The 15,954-nt window shown below is 42.4% G+C and overlaps 1 protein-coding gene across 5 annotated transcripts in view; it reads right to left on the bottom strand.

The window, feature by feature from the left end:
- The window catches only part of LOC118906919 (BICD family-like cargo adapter 1), a 94,902-nt gene that overhangs the window by 19,188 nt on the left and 59,760 nt on the right, over positions 1 to 15,954 (bottom strand). For 3 of the 5 annotated variants that reach the window (XR_005022620.1, XM_036874869.1, XM_036874872.1), the window contains exons 3-5: positions 7,712 to 7,828; positions 6,768 to 6,779; positions 4,585 to 4,731 (exon numbers count right to left, since the gene is read on the bottom strand). Coding sequence is in view for 4 of the 5 variants with exons in the window: in XM_036874869.1 (XP_036730764.1) it covers positions 4,585 to 4,731; positions 6,768 to 6,779; positions 7,712 to 7,828 (276 nt within the window). In the remaining variant the exon portion in view is untranslated. The remainder of the gene's footprint in view (positions 1 to 4,584; positions 4,732 to 6,767; positions 6,780 to 7,711; positions 7,829 to 15,954) is intronic. The other 2 variants (XM_036874871.1, XM_036874873.1) reach the window with 1 other exon arrangement.

Raw genomic sequence — 15,954 nt, 5'->3', positions numbered from 1 at the left:
TCCAGCTGTTCCACTCTTAGGTGCAGACCCAGTAATAAATGACTAAAAATGTAGATGAAAGACAAACAGGATGTTCACAGCAGCATTATTCATAAAAGCCACAGATGGGAAACAATCTAAACACCAATAAAGATAGAATGGATATATTCACATGCTGGAACACTACACAGCAGTGAAAAAAAGAACATACTGCTACTCTATGCCACAACATGGATGAATTTCTTAGACATGATGTTCAGCAAAAACCAGACACAAAACAATATATAATGTATGATTCTATTTACAAAAAGTTCCAAAACTTCATTGAGATAAAAGAGATGAAAGTCAGAATAGAAGCTTGCTTTTGAGGAAGTGGCAGCATATTGACTGGGAGGGGGCAGGAGGAAGACTTGTGGGTGCTGATAATGGGCTATGTCTTGACGTGGGTGGTGTTTACACAGGTATATATAAAACTTCAACGGTCTATCCACTTATGATCTGTATGCTTTACTATGTGCATGTTGTACTTTAATGAAAAAATTAAGAGGAAAAGGGTTATTTGGAAAGGAGCTAGGGGTGGGATCTGGAATAACATCTGGGCAGTAATACCAAGAGTTCCCAAACCCATGGGAAAAGCAGTCTCTCCCTACTTTGTGTCATACCTCATGGTTTACAGATAAGGCCCTAGGCCTGGGAAGGGCCTTACATAGCACGAGAAGCTCAGAGGAGGAGAGTGACACCAGTGGTAGAGAGGGGACAGCAATGCAGGCATCATGACCTACGGGCCAGGGCTCCTTCCCTCTCTTTCGTTGCCACTACTTCACCCTTCTCTACATTCTCTGTGGCTCCTTCCCTGTGGAGTCCAAACAGGGCACTGCTACCTGGTGAGGTTGTTACTGCTGAATGTAAGGGGAGACTCTACTGTGGCTGCTAAATGCCACATTCTTACTAATATACTCCATCACTACACTTACTTTTAGCACAACAGACCCTCACTGCAGAATCAATCTGTTTGCTAACTGCTATGCACGTGTCCATATACTACACGTGCACGGGAGCAATGTTTCCTACTCTTGTATTTGTGGACTGCCCACCCTCCTTTTAAAATATATTTTTGGGGGTGAGGATGGGAGAAGAGCTTCTGGGGATTTAAATTTAATTATTTTACCCTTTTATAAAACAGCATTTCTGGGTCATCCCTGTTCATTAAAAAGAGTGAACACTGTATATCTTTTCCAGACTGTCATCCAGGTGGGCTTATGGCTCCTGCAGAGATGCAGAGACCAAGGGGCAGTGGGCAACTCAGAGCTCTGTTGTTCTCATGAATGGGGCAAGCTGCCTTGCAGAGCCTGCAGCCAATCCTTTTGGTGCCCTGGGAGCCTCCCTTCCGCTGGTCCAGTATCAGAGAACATTTGCTAATGGCACCAGTGGTCTGGATGTGCCTTAACTAGGAACAGTTTGGAGCCTGGCTGCTCGGAGAATGAAAAAGGAATTGGCAAGCCTGCTCTGCATGGTTCCAGTGGATCAGCAATACCTGCTGGTCCAGTGGGAACTCCTCCAGCCTTGGTTTTGAGGAAACTCAGAGAGAAGAAATTAGGTTTTGTTTTTTTTTAAAGATATGCCTAGGAAGCATCTGGCACAATTACAAACGGCATTTACTAAATTGACAAAATCCTTTGCAATTATTTTCTAGACAACTCCACAGACATCTCAGCAGGAGAAGTTCAGCACAGACAAGTACAAGTTCTTAGTCACTGGACAACATTAGTTCAATTACTCATGCCCACTCAAAGGTGCTTAATTAATTATAACAGCAAAAGAACAAAGACCAGGACAGGTCTGCCCCTCTCTGGTCAATAACTGATCCACGGACAAACTCAGAAAAACTAAACCAAAGCAAGGAAGAGTCTATTAAATATAAGAACCCTCTAACATAAGAAATATCACCCTTTATAAAACAAAGATGAAACCAAATGTATTTATATGTATGAACAAGGAAGACACCAAACGTCTTGTGATTGGAGAATATACTAAGTTCAAGCTTACAATACTCATGCCCTTAAAGTTGGCAGAAGTGGGGGCACTCTCCCCATTTTATGTTGCGGGAACTGAGATGGTGTGATGTTAAGTGATTTCCCTAATGGTACACACCCAGAGTCAGAGCGAGGTCTAGACTCCAGGTCATTTGCTTCCTGGGTCCCTACAGTAAGCGGGGCCTGTATTCTCTGCTGATGAAAGCCACCCACTGATTGGGACGAGGCCCGTGCACACATTTATAAGATGCTCAGCTTGGTATGAAATAGGGCAGTTAAGTTGCCCTCAGAGGGACAAATCCTTTACTGGGTATTAAGAGTTCAGCAAAATGCCTGATTTTTAAATTTAGTGGGTGCTCAATAAATAATAATTTTTATCACTGCTCAGCCTAAAAAAAAAAATCAGAGTTGGATTTGATCAGTGGTTTAAAAATCTGTGTTTGACAGTAGAAGCCCAGTTACATAGTGAACCAGATTAAAGGGGGCTACTCTGCTTGTGGCAGGCCTGTTGCCCTGCCTGCTCAGCCTTCCTCTCATCCCTTGTCTGAGGAAAAGGATTAAAATCATGGGATTACATATATTCCAAGGCCACTAGCTCTACGTTTTACAAGTGTGATTTAGGACCATTCACCTACTCCCTGAGTGAGCTGAAATTTCTATTTCCGTATCAGTACAGGCCATTTCATCAATAGAACTAATTAGCAACACCTTAAGGAGAGTTTTATATGAATAGAAGGAAAAAAATTACAAATAGTTCAGAAAGATGAGATTTCAGCCCATAAATGCAGATTTTCCAAATCAAGGTGGGAACTCCCTGACTTGATGTAGGTCCTGCACTAGTGATACGCTCTTACTCTTGAAGAAGCCCAATTGGAAGACAGCGAGTGTGCAGATGGTGAGGATGTGAACATAGTGTGACTGGGGACTCTGGCTGCTAGAGAACATACAGCCCACTGTGCCAGCCAGGCACTGCATGGTCCACACTGGTCCTGGCTCTTCCCCATCTCCAGGTCTCCCATTCTTGATACGAAATAAGGACTTTTCATTTGTGAATTCATGCTGGACTAGAAGTTTGTTTTAGGCAGGGCCATTTTCCCATTTTTCTGTACTTCTTTTCCTTCTCCTCTCCATACTCTACCTCAGCAACCCTCAGGAGAGTGCTTGATGGGGTAATAAATGCTGGTGAAACACTGACTTGCAGAGGCCAAGTGATACACTGGAAGCTATCATTGAGCACCAGGTAAAGCAGGTAGGAGGGTCCTCTTATGGATTCTACCAAGGACTTACTACACTTCTTAGGATAAAGGATTCATCTTTCTAAGCCTCAGTTTTAGAATATATGCAAAAACACTCTGTTCTCTGTAAAGCGGCATACAGATGTTCATGGCTATTATCGTCGTCAACCTTAAAATATGAGCAAACTCCTTTCCATTTTGAAAACTGCTTTAGCCAGCATCATTTTCTATTCAACATTTACTGAGGCCCCACTTTATACAAAGTTCTGAGCTGAAGGTATAAAAGCATGGAGAGAGAAAAACTGTTAATTTGCCCTTAAAGAGGTTAATTACTCAGATGGCCGTTTAACTGATGGTGTCAAGTGACCTTAGCCTAAGAGGCCTCCTTATCCCACAACCCAGGGCTTTCCTCAACAGCCAACTGCTGAGCCCAGTGGGGCCTTCTGAGGCCTGGTCTTTGGGTGGGGACACACCTGGCGCTCGAGTATACTTGGCTGACCACTTCCACACGAATGGCACCGTTGCAGTCTACTCCGCTCCCTGGCACACTCAGAGGACGCCCAAGGGGAAGCAGCGCATTCTTAGCCACTGGTCCCAGTGGTCCTAGGCTAGCACAGCAAAGCTTTCTCGGCAGCAGGTGCTACACTCTATTTCTGGGGAGGCTGAGTGATTATCTTGTTGTTTAGGGGGTTGTTTCCTGTCAAGTGTGAGCTTTGGGATTCAGCTGAGGCCTGGTGGCAGTTCCCAAATAAGTACAAATATAGCCATGAAGCAATTTCCTTTAGGAAGAAAAAAGAGGCTAATTAGGCTCATAGAGGGGTCAGCCTGTGCCTTTGTTAACAACTGGCAGAATCAGGATATAAGTCTTGCTGTGTTCAGTGGGCAGCTTCTTGGTTTCTGTTCAGTGCCAGCCAACTAAATGCATGAGCCTGGGGAAGCAGCAGCAGAGAGCACTATGAGCCAAGCACAGAGTCACAGGCTCCCTCTGAAATCTCCGGCAGGTTTCACAAACCCCAGGAGGCAGAACAGCACTCCTGGTGTTCCAGTCATGTTAACAGCCCAGAAAGAACTCAGTGAAACTGCTCCTGGGGCCAGTGGCTCAGAACAAATTGGGAGGGTGACCTGTGGTAGCAATGCGCTTGTTCTTGGCAGAGAAAGACCAGCCCAGTTAGCAGAGCCTGAGGAGAACCATAACCAGGCCCAAGGAGAGACCTCAGCTTTACCCACTCCTGACCCCGGTGGTGGCACTGGCCTCCCAGCCTTTCCCTTTGGCTGGGCAGCTAAGCACTCCTTTGATCTGACCCTGGTCCTACGTGATTGCTTCTCTGCCCCAGTACCTGGAGGTCTTTGTCATGGCCCTGCCTCTCCAGGATCAGCACCCGGTCCTGTAGCTCCTCCACAGTCCCTTGGAGCAGGTCATTCTCCTCTAAGGTGGCACTGAGACGGTGCTCCAGCTCCCGTTTCCGATCCGACAGCATCTTGATCTGAAAGGGTGGAGAGCCACAAGGGTGGTGCGGAGTTACACCGGGCTGATGAGTAGGGAGGGAGGGACCAGCCCCGGAACATGAAGGCAGGTGTCTCTCCAAGTGCTCTGCCCAGGGGCCTAGTGCCTCCACCTCTGAAGGAACAGCTGTGAACTCTTAAGCTGAGGAGAAAACCCCTCCCCTTTGGAAACCTGTCTGGGAAGGGGTAGGAGTTGAACTTTGGGGAAGCTGGAATGTGGGGTGCCAGGCAGAGGCAAGGAAGGTTAGTGCTCTCTGGAAATTCCACAGATAAGACAGATGAGGGCCCCACCTTGCTGCCTATAACTTTTTTTTTGGCCCTGCCGCACGGCATGTGGGATCTTAGTTCCCTGACCAGGGATCGAACCCGTGCCCCCTGCAGTGGAAGCGCGGAGCCTTAACCACTGGACCACCAGGGAAGTCCCCTGCCTACAACTTTACTTCAACCCCACAGTTTATGGGGCAGTGGAACCTAATCTGCGGGACCATTCTTCTTTCTCAAGTCCTGAGCAAAAGAAAATGCCCAAGACAGCCTCTGGAGCCGCTGTATTCTCATATTCTATGTCTCTCCTTTGTCCTTCCCCCACTGCTGGTAGGTCTGGCTCTAGAGTCATGGTCCAGACCCCGGGTTAATGGGGGAGCCAGCAGGATACAGAAAACATAGCAGTGCCTGCATCAGCCCGTGTCCTGGGAAGGGACACGACATGGACACTAGTAAATAACTGATTTTACTTAAAGTATCTTTTGCTTGAGCAAGAAATTTGTGAATAGAAGCAATTTTTCTCTTTTTATTAAACAGGTTGATATGTTTGTACACTGAGAATCTAGCTAGTCTCAAGAAAGATACAGACCTTCTTTTAGGAAGGTCTGTCTTGTCTCTTCCATTTCAGTGAGAAAGCAGAGGAAAAGAGGAAAGAGATGCTGGGTAAGAAGCCGCCCAGCACTCCCCAAGGCCAGCGATGCTTCAGCCCAAGAACCCTGCTCTGCTCAGGGGCTATGGGAAGCCTTCCCAAATCCCTTCAATTGCTAGTGGCCTTGGGAACTTTTGGAGTCCTGCAGGTCCCCCAGCTCCTCCCATTTATCAGTTCCCTGCTAGACTGATCTCTCAACCAGTTTCTTGTGAATATTCTCCTGTTGTGTTTAAGATGTTCTCCACGCTCTCTAGTCTAGCATGACAACAATTCACTGAAAGGACCAACCTCAGACTGTTTCCAGGGGAGATTTGGAAATAAATGTCTAACTTGTCCCAAGTCCTCTGAAATCTTTACCTTCTCCCTGCTTTTTGGCTGTTCTCACTCTCTGAATTCTGTTCATAGGGCACCGATCTTCCCTGGCCACCCACCCATCAGATAGGATGCTGTCCTGGGGAAATGAAGTATGTGGCCTTTGTCCAGAGGGATCAGGTATCTGGCCAAACAAAGAAACACTGTCTCTCAAGTGTGCACCTGGGTAAGGGACCGAAAGGAGCAGGCCCTTTTGTGAATGGGTCCACTATTCCCCACACTGAAGCAGCGTTACCCACATGAAGGGAATTCTTACTCTAGTTGGTTTTCATTTAAATACCCTCTGACCTTTACATTTTCCTTCCCATGGATCACCTGTTTCCCAAGTTCCACTCAGTGAAGTCATGAGGTAATATGGTTCTGATACACAACCCCACCCCTTAAAAAAACTTAGCAGTTCAGCACTATGTGAAGTAACTTATTTGAAATAAACAATTTCATAGCTTGGCTTTTAAAAGTAGCAGTGTTACTGGATGAAGCAAGGAATTGGCATTAGGCAGCCAACTCCCTCTCCCCATCCTACACACCCTGAAACTTGGGACCAAATCTGGCCATAAATATTCCTGGGAAAGACCCTGTGTCATGAGGGTCTAGAAACAGTGAATTGGGGGTGGTGAGGAAAGGAAAACAGGCAACTCGATGGAGTCAGACTTTGGCAGAGGTGGTTGAACAGCACATCATGCACACAAACCGTCACAGACAGGCATGCCAAACCCACCAGCACAAACTACTTACTTCAAGAACCTGCTGCTCAATACCAGTGGGAATTCCAAGGGAAGGGACGAAGGAAGGGAGTGAGAGCCAGGAGAAAAGAGAAGATATTGACAGACTTTAGGAAAAACATCTTCATGTCATTTATGAAGCAGGAGAGCAGCCATCTGGGCCTCTTGGGCCTGACCACGCTGGCTGGTTCCTTCACCACAGTTGGGGTGCACGATCATGTGGCGCTAGACCGTCCCGCAAAGTGTGACTCAGCCAAAGCGCTGCTGTTCGGACACTTGGCTGAGGGGCCCTGGGAGCAGATTAGGTGGAAGTCTCCTCAGGAGAGAGCCCCCATTTGGGCTGGTGATATGACCCCTCCCCTCTCCTCCCCACAACTGGATTCTCACAGTATTGTCCCAAGTGCTACCTTTTTTCCCCCCTCTGGCCCACTCAGGCCATAGACCCTGCCTGCCCTCTCATATACTTTCAATAACATTACTTTCTTCCGAACACCACACACAGTGCTTTCCACGTATTAACTCATCAGATCCTCACAACAACCCTATGAAGTAGACACTTCTATTACTCTCAGTTTATAGGTGAGAATAATAGGCCCTATTAAGATGGACTGAACTGGACCCAAATGGAATGGAGGAAGGGAGGATTCCCTTTCCAACCTTCTATTTAGGATTGGCATGGATGTTCTTTGAGGGATCAACATATTCAGTAAAAAGTAGGGCATTCATAATTTCGACACACTCAGCAGTAACTCTGAGCAAGCTTATTTTTCTAGACAACAGGCTACCCGGAGGAACATGGTCAAGTGTTCCCCATTCAGTGTCTCACAGATATGTCTCCCTAGAGATTTTAGATAGAGCAGGTTTTTGTTCAGAGGGCTCCTTGTCTAAAAGACCTGGCACGGCACCTCCAATGAGAAAAGCACTTCCATCCAAGCACTGCTGCACGGGGAGGCTCACCTCGGCCTGAAGGCTTTCGAGTCGGATGATGTGCTGGTTGGTTGATGAATTTTTCTCGCGAAAGTCTTCTCTGAGGGCATGGACTTGCATGGATAGCTGTCTCTCAACTTCTGATGCCTGCAAGCAGAAGAGACCATAGAGCTGATTTAGAGGTTGTACAAAAGAGGCCTGATTTGCCTTTCATTTCTCAAGCATCTCTTTGCAACTCTATTCTACAAGTACACGATGAGAAACTGGTTTCCCATCCCTGGTCCCTTTGTTCCCTCACACCCAAACAAGACTAACCCCTATCCCTACCTCCACCATGAATGACTCTGTCTAGGTCTAAGACCACTTTGCTGATCAGAGGAAACAGGCCTAGAAAGTTGTAAGTTCTCAAATGTTAGTTATCATCATTATGATTCTGCACACAGCAGAAGCTCAGCAAACATCTAAATTGAGAGACATTCTCAGTATTTTACATGGAAGAATAAGACTGATACACCTAATACCTTAGAAATTCCTTTATTTCTCCCATACATTTCCTTAGTGGGGCCCAGGCAAATCATCTCTGTCTGTATTTCTTACTTACAGTCAACATGGGTACTATTTAAAATACCCTGTCATGTCTGTCAAGATTTTTGCTGTTCATTCCTCAAGGAACTTTCGATTCTCTGGGGAGTGCTGGCTGAGGTGCTCGTTTCCCACCCTTATCCATTTATTCTCTAATGCTGAAACACAGCAAACACCAAATACCATTCGGTGTGTCAGCACCTTCTCTTGAATATGCAGGAGAGTACTTTGAAAGAATGCACCCTTGGAAAGGTATGAACTCAGTCATCCTCCGGAGGGCCCAGCCCAGCCCCCACTGAGGAAAGCCCTGAACCCTGCCCTGTGGAGGAGAGCCACAGGACAGGTTAAGTAACTGCCTCAGTGCTTTTCTGAGGCCAAATAGGGTCAGTAAGCTTTATGCGTTCTCAGGAAAGATCACGGTGTGCAGAAATGGTTGGGAAAGGCTTTCAGAGGAGGTGGGGTGGTAATAATGTTGAAATGGTAGGCTAGTTGTTCAATGAGGCTCTTACAGTAATGGTTATACGTTCAATAGCTCCTTTTTAACTTCAAGTGCTGTATAATCAATTGTCCATCTTTTTTTGGTTCCATAGATTCAACAAACGTGCCCCCCGCCCCAGACTACAGAGCCACAAAAATCAATCTCTAGTGCTAATTTTTAAACAATTACAAAACATACAACAAAAGAAAATCAAAACATCTCTTTTTCTTCCTTATTCTAAATTTAATTTTAGACACTACCAGCTTGTTTCTTAATCACTCAGAAACACAATATTAGTCATCCTTGCCTAAAAATAAAATTAGTATTATTTATTGAGTACTTCACTATGTGCCAAGAACTGTGCTAAATGCTTTACCTCAACTGTCACAACCAAAGTAGGGCCTGTCACCCTCAACTTACTACCAAGGCAACAGGCTCAGGGAAGTGAGGGAACTTGCCCCACATTTTAGTGAATGACACCATCAGAATGGTAAACTTTGGGTTGTCTTACTCCGAAATTAGGACTGCAATACTGCCTTCTTACACAGTATCTTGAAATAGTTTTTCCTATTTCTATCACTCACTATTGAAACCAACTTCATGAGTCCCATTTAGAAAGGCTGTCTTTCTTTCTTTTCTTCTTCTTCTTTTTTTAATACTAAGCAATTTTATTTATGACTCTTGAAATTTCTTCGAATAGAATTTAGGGCCCATAAGGAAAATTTCCTCTTATAAATGCTGCAGTTCGATTGCCTATACTGAATTCAGCTGACTATCAGGGTTTCAAATATGTTCAGATTACAAAGCACTGGGTAATTCAGGCAGCTGACCTCATTCTGAGCATCACTGCCTTGACATGAATCATGAGACAACCAAAGAGATGCACTGAGGTCTACAAATCTAGCCCAGGTGGTATCAGAAATGCTCCTGTAGACAGTCTCCTCTCAAAGTGATCTTCCTAGAAATAAAATTTGTCTCTTCCCTCCAGGAAGCATGACACCAAAGTCTCAGCTCCTAACCACTATGTTATAATGTTTCCTTTAATTGTCTGACTCCTCAGATGTGCCCAAGGATATACTGTTCACAAAGACTTCTAACCTACAGCTCTCATATGAATCTCCAACAGCCCTAAGAAGCAGGAATTGATGGCCTCATTTTTCAGACAAGGAGGTGGAGGCTGAGAGGAGTGGCACTGCCCTGGTCTTCAGCTTCCCGGTTCTGTGCTCTCCCACCACACCATGGCCACCTCCAGCCAGGTGGCCAGTCATTTGTCTGTGACGGTGATGGAGGGGAATGGATCAATCAGACATATAAGTACCATCTGCAAGGAGCTAATGCACCTTCCAAAGTATATTATTTCCTTCTTTTTCGGAGATGGAAACTGGCTCAGATACTTAGACCTGACTACCAGAATGAATATTAGCTATTTCTGCACATAAATAATAATCCCTGAAGTTTGACATAACTCTAATGTTCTAAATGCTTTCTGAACAAAGTATCAGAAAGGTTACAAAGCCAATTTTAGTTCTATAGTGGATTTCAGAGCTTCTTTGAAGTTCTTCAAGTAGGAGAGTAAGCCAGAATAACAGTGGTCTTTCTGAAGAGATCTGCTCTGCTCCTGAGAGGAGGGATGTATGATGAAAGGAAAAAAAAGTTAAGGGTCAGATGGTCAGGGTTAAGAGTTCCTGTCCTACCATAGATATGGGTATGAGTTATATGAGTCATTTAACCTCTTTGAGTCTCACTTTCCCAATTTATAGACATATTCCTCCTTTACATTGTAACACAAAAAGGGCAGGTTTGAAGGTGTGCCCATTTCCCTATTTGTAAATCAGGACTTCGTGGGATTGAGTCTAATCACTGAAGTGTAGGGAAATAAAGAAAGGAAAGAAATATCGCATTGCTACAAGTTTAGGGCAACTAGGATCAGTTGTTTGTTTTTTAAAAAATCTCAGGTACTGAGAACACCATGTGTATGTTATAAGGAGCTGTCATACACACAAGTCCACTGAGAACAGCCTGTTAGGTGACTTGGCCAACATCATGAAGGTCAAGCTAAAAAATATAGGGAAATACAGAAATATTCGGCAGCCATACCTTTCAGTTCTGTTCTCCTGGTGGCCTTGCAAAGATAAGCTATTTAATATCCAGGAGCCATACCTCTCTTGGAGATAAAAAACTTTCTCCTTCTAGGTTTAGGGCAGCTAGTCATGGCCCTGGGAACTTTTTTGGTGGTGGTAAGGTTATATTAATTATATATTAATTCATTTTGAAAGCAGAAAATGACAGGCATGGGACTTACAGTTTACTTCTCAAAATGATGAGTTTTGGCTACCATGCCTGATTAAGCAGCCAGTAACAGCTGTGGCAAAACTGTGGCAGAGAATGACATCTATAATCATAGTTGAATATAAAAAAAGATGGTATGCTTTTAGCTCAGGTATTCTTTTATTCTTAAACTCTTAAATTTTTTTTAATAATAAGAGTAACAGGTGACTTCCCTGGTGGTCCGGTGGCTAAGACTCCGTGCTCCCAGTGCAGGAGGCCTGGGTTCGATCCCTGGTCGGGGAACTAGATCCCACATGCATGCCACAACTAAAGAGTTCGCATGCCGCAACTAAGAGCCCAGTCTGCATGCTGCAACTAAGAAGTCCACATGCTGCAACTAAGACCCGGCGCAGCCTAAATAAATAAATAAATATTAAAAAAAAAAAAAAAAGAGCAACAAATGTTTAGAGTAAAACAAATTAAGACAAACTGAAGGACTGAAATGAAAGTTTAAGTCTCCACTTATTCCTAATCAGCAGTACCACTCTCTAGTGATATATCTAATATCATCCATATTAGAGATACTTCTTGTGAGTCTTTGTAGAAATTTTCTATTCACATCTATCTATCTAAAACATTACTAAAATTTTGGCTTTAAAAATACATATAGGGCTTCCCTGGTGGCGCAGTGGTTGAGAATCTGCCTGCCAATGCAGGGGACGCGGGCTCGAGCCCTGGTCTGGGAAGATCCCACATGCCGCGGAGCAACTGGGCCCGTGAGCCACAACTACTGAGCCTGCGCGTCTGGAGCCTGTACTCCGCAACAGGAGAGGCCGCAATAGTGAGAGGCCCGCGCACCGCAATGAAGAGTGGCCCCCGCTTGCCGCAACTAGAGAAAGCCCTTGCACAGAAACGAAGACCCAACACAGCTAAAAGTAAATAAATAAATAAATAATTTTAAAAAATACATATAGTGTTTTAACATCTTTCTATGTCAATCTGTAAATCTACCTTATTCTTTTTAACAGTTATCTGGCATTTAGTTATATGAATATACCATAATTTATTTAACTAGTCCCTGCTTATGAGCATTTATAGAGTACTTCAATTCTTTGCTATTATAAACAGTGCTTTCAAAAAATATCCTTGCTAATCAATCTTTGTACTTGTGGGAGAATACCCTATAACTGAATAAATTCCTATAAGTGGAATTACTAGATAAAAGGAATGCATATTCATTTTTATAGGCACTGCCAAACTGTCCTCCAAAATGTTGGCTCCAATTTACTGTACCCCTACTGACAGAGTATAAATATGCCTGCTTCCTAATACCTTGCCACCACTGGGTATTATGAAATGTTTTAATCTTTAGATACTTATTTGTAATGTTCTCAAAACATCTCTTTACTTTCATTGCATAAAGATTGAATAAAGAAAACAAGACATTCAAGAAATAACTCTAGTTCTGTTAAAGAATGCTGGAAAGTTTAACACATACATTTCTTGAACTATCTGAAATGAACTACTTTTATAATCTGAGTGCTCGGTAATTATTTATTATTTAATTAATCCTCAAATTGGCAAAAAAAAACTGACAGTGTGTTCTTCTGCCCAATATGCTTGATTTGGTCAAGTACCATATAGGACAGATTACTTTCTCTCCACTGAGCAGAGCTGTTCCATGATTACTTTTCTTATTGACATGATTAGCAACATAAGAAGATTTCACTAAACTTGTAACATTTTAAATTTGTTTTAAACTGGCCAAGTAGAACTATTAACTATATACTTTTTTTAAATTTTATTTTATTTTTGGCTGCATTGGGTCTTCATTGCTGTGTGTGGGCTTTTCTCTAGTTGTGGCAAGCGGGGGGCTACTCTTTGTTGTGGTGCGCGGGCTTCTCATTGAGGTGGCTTCTCTTGCTACAGAGCACGGGCTCTAGGTGCGTGGGCTTCAGTAGTTGCAGCATGTGGGCTCATTAGTGCAAGCACTCGGGCTCAGGCAGGACGCGGGGAGCGCATGGGCTTCAGTAGTTGTGGCACACAGGCTTAGTTGCTCCGCGGCATGTGGGATCTTCCCGGACCAGGGATCGAACCCGTGTCCCCTGCACTGGCAGGCAGATTCTTAACCACTGTGCCACCAGAGGAGTACCAACTATATACTTTCTTGTTAAATGGAGGCAAGGAAGTTGCATTAGTTACACATGAGCATCCATTTAACTTATTTGTGAAAAGAAAAAAAATGAGCCAATTAACTTAGAAATTATAGTAGGAGAGATCTACCATTTTATTTTTATTTTTTAATTGAAGTATGATTGATTTACAGTATGTGTTATTCAGTTGTACAGCAAAGAGATTCAGTTATACACACACACACACATTCTTTTTCAGATTCTTTTCCACTATAGGTTATTACAAGACATTGAATATAGTTTCCTGTGCTATGCAGTAAGTCCTTGTTGTTTATTTTATATATAATAGTGTGGATCTATTAATCCCATAAGTTTGTTTTCTATGTCTGTGAGTTTGTTTCTATTTTTGTAAATAAGTTCATTTGTATTATTTCTTTAGATTCCACATATAAGTGATATCATGTATTTGTTTTCCTCTGACTTTCTTCACTTAATAAGATAATCTCTAGGTCCATCCATGTTGCTGCAAAAGACAACATTCCATTCATTTTTATGGTTGAGTAATATTCCATTTGTGTGTGTGTGTGTGTGTGTGTGTGTGTGTGTATTGCACAGCTTCTTTATCCACTCAGCTGTTGATGGACATTTAGGGTTGCTTCTATGACTTGGCTATTGTAAATAGTGCTGCTTTGAACACTGGGGTGCATGTATCTTTTTGAATTAGAGTTTTCATCTTTTCTGAATATAAGTCCAGGACTGGGATTGCTGGATCATATGATAACTCTATTTTTAGTTTTTTATGGAACCTCCATATTGTTCTCCATAGTGGATGCCCCAATTTACATTCCCACCATCAGTACAGGAGGGTTCCCTTTTCTCCACACCTTCTCCAGCACTTACTATTTGTAGACATTTTGATGATGGCCATTCTGACTGGTGTTTGGTGGTACTTCATTATAGTTTTGATTTGCATTTCTCTAATAATTAGTGATGTTGCGCATCTTTTCAAGTGCCTGTTGCCCATTTGTATGTATTCTTTGGAGAAATGTTTATTTAGGTCTTCCGCCCATTTTTTGATTAGGTTGTTTGCTTTGTTTTCTTTTTTTTTTGATATTAAGCTGTATGAGCTGTTTGTATATCTTGGAAATTAAGCCCTGTTAGTTGCATCATTTGCAAATATTTTCTCCCAGTCCGTAGGTTATCCTTTTTGTTTTTTGTTTCTTTTTGGGTCGCAGCACGCGGCACACAGGATCTTAGCTGCCCGACCAGGGATCGATCCCGCCGTACCCCCTACAGTGGAAGCACATAGTCCTAACCACTGGGCTGCCAGGGAAGTCCCTATTTTTCAATTTTCAGTTTCTGTAACAGAACCCCAGAATATGGGTTTGTTTTGAAAATACATTTTGTTGATTTTCCCCCAATCTTTCTACGTGTGTATGTATGTGTGTATGTACAATTACCCACGATCATATTACTCATATAGATTTTTCCATTTTTCACTTAGCATGGTACCAGAAACACTTCCATGTTATTTATTATTACACTTCTTAATCGTCACTTTAAGTGATTGCATAATATTCCATCAAGTAGATATGTTATGATTTCCTTTACCATTCCCTTATTGTTAGGCATCTGGGATTTTCCTATATTTTGCAATTATAATGAATACGTGTCACCTTGGTGGTGGCAGCAGAACTTTACTACTAGTAGAAGTGGAATAGAAAACCTAAGTTTTCCAGTAGAATGGAAAAACTGAGTCAGAAAAGTAGATGATTATACTTTAGAAAATCTACACTAATTTGAACCGAAAATGGGTTTATGATTAGCCTTTGCTTAACTGGAAAATCCAATTAACCTGAAGTCTGTATTTTCTTACTTTCAAGGTCTTATAGTTAAAAACTTTCAAATTTGGTAATAGGTGCCATGAGCCTACTGATAGTAAAAAGGAGGCTTATCATGTAATATGCTATCTTGATTATTTATAGTAATAAAAGCAATAGCCATCTACTAGATGGTAAGTAAATGCAAAAATGTATGATAGCCTTTTGTTCTCACTAGGCTTTAGTATGCCAATTCCTCCTAAAGCCTTTCAAAAATAAAACTCAGAAGTTAAGTTTGTTTTGTATTTATATTTTACTTAATATATAAAGATAGTAGATTTTCACCAATACCTTTCCAAAGAGGAGGTTTCATTTCTGGTAATACGGTGGGGCTAGGTTTATTTGGACTGACCTTCCTACTGAAAACAGCTAAAATACTGGATTAAAGTGGAAAAGATTTCTTAAAAGCATCAAAGAGCTGACAAGATAGTGACAGAGTCACATTAATATTTCACATATGCAAATTATTACAACCAACCAATGGAACACAAACAGTAACAAATAAACCTAACTACACCACAAATAAATAGCATAACCACAACTGTAGGGGGCCAAGAAGAAAATAACTTACTTAAATAGCTTTGGAAACAGTCTTTTGACTGTATACTGTAAGGTTCAGGGAAAAAAGAACTCTACAGAGCTACTGAACTGTAGTTAATAAACTTGTTTCTCACAGATGTATGGTTTAGCAATTCTAACATTACTGTAGTGTTTAATAGAATTGAACAAATAAGTAAATGTACCACGGATAATGAGAACCGGGTTCTCTTGTGGAAAAAAAAGTAACAAGTAAGGGAAGAGGGAAGGCTAACATGAACTCTGTGGTACTGGACTAGAACTGGAGACATCAGAAAGAATTTATGGTTTTTAATACATATATAAATGGAGAGATTGAGAAATGATTATAGATATCTGTTTATGAATGTGTTAGCA

Source organism: Balaenoptera musculus, chromosome 14 (genome assembly GCF_009873245.2).
Source record: "Balaenoptera musculus isolate JJ_BM4_2016_0621 chromosome 14, mBalMus1.pri.v3, whole genome shotgun sequence".
In the NCBI taxonomy this organism is placed as follows: domain Eukaryota; kingdom Metazoa; phylum Chordata; class Mammalia; order Artiodactyla; family Balaenopteridae; genus Balaenoptera; species Balaenoptera musculus.
Note: the sequence above shows the minus strand (reverse complement) of the source record. Positions and strands in the feature narration are given on the sequence as shown.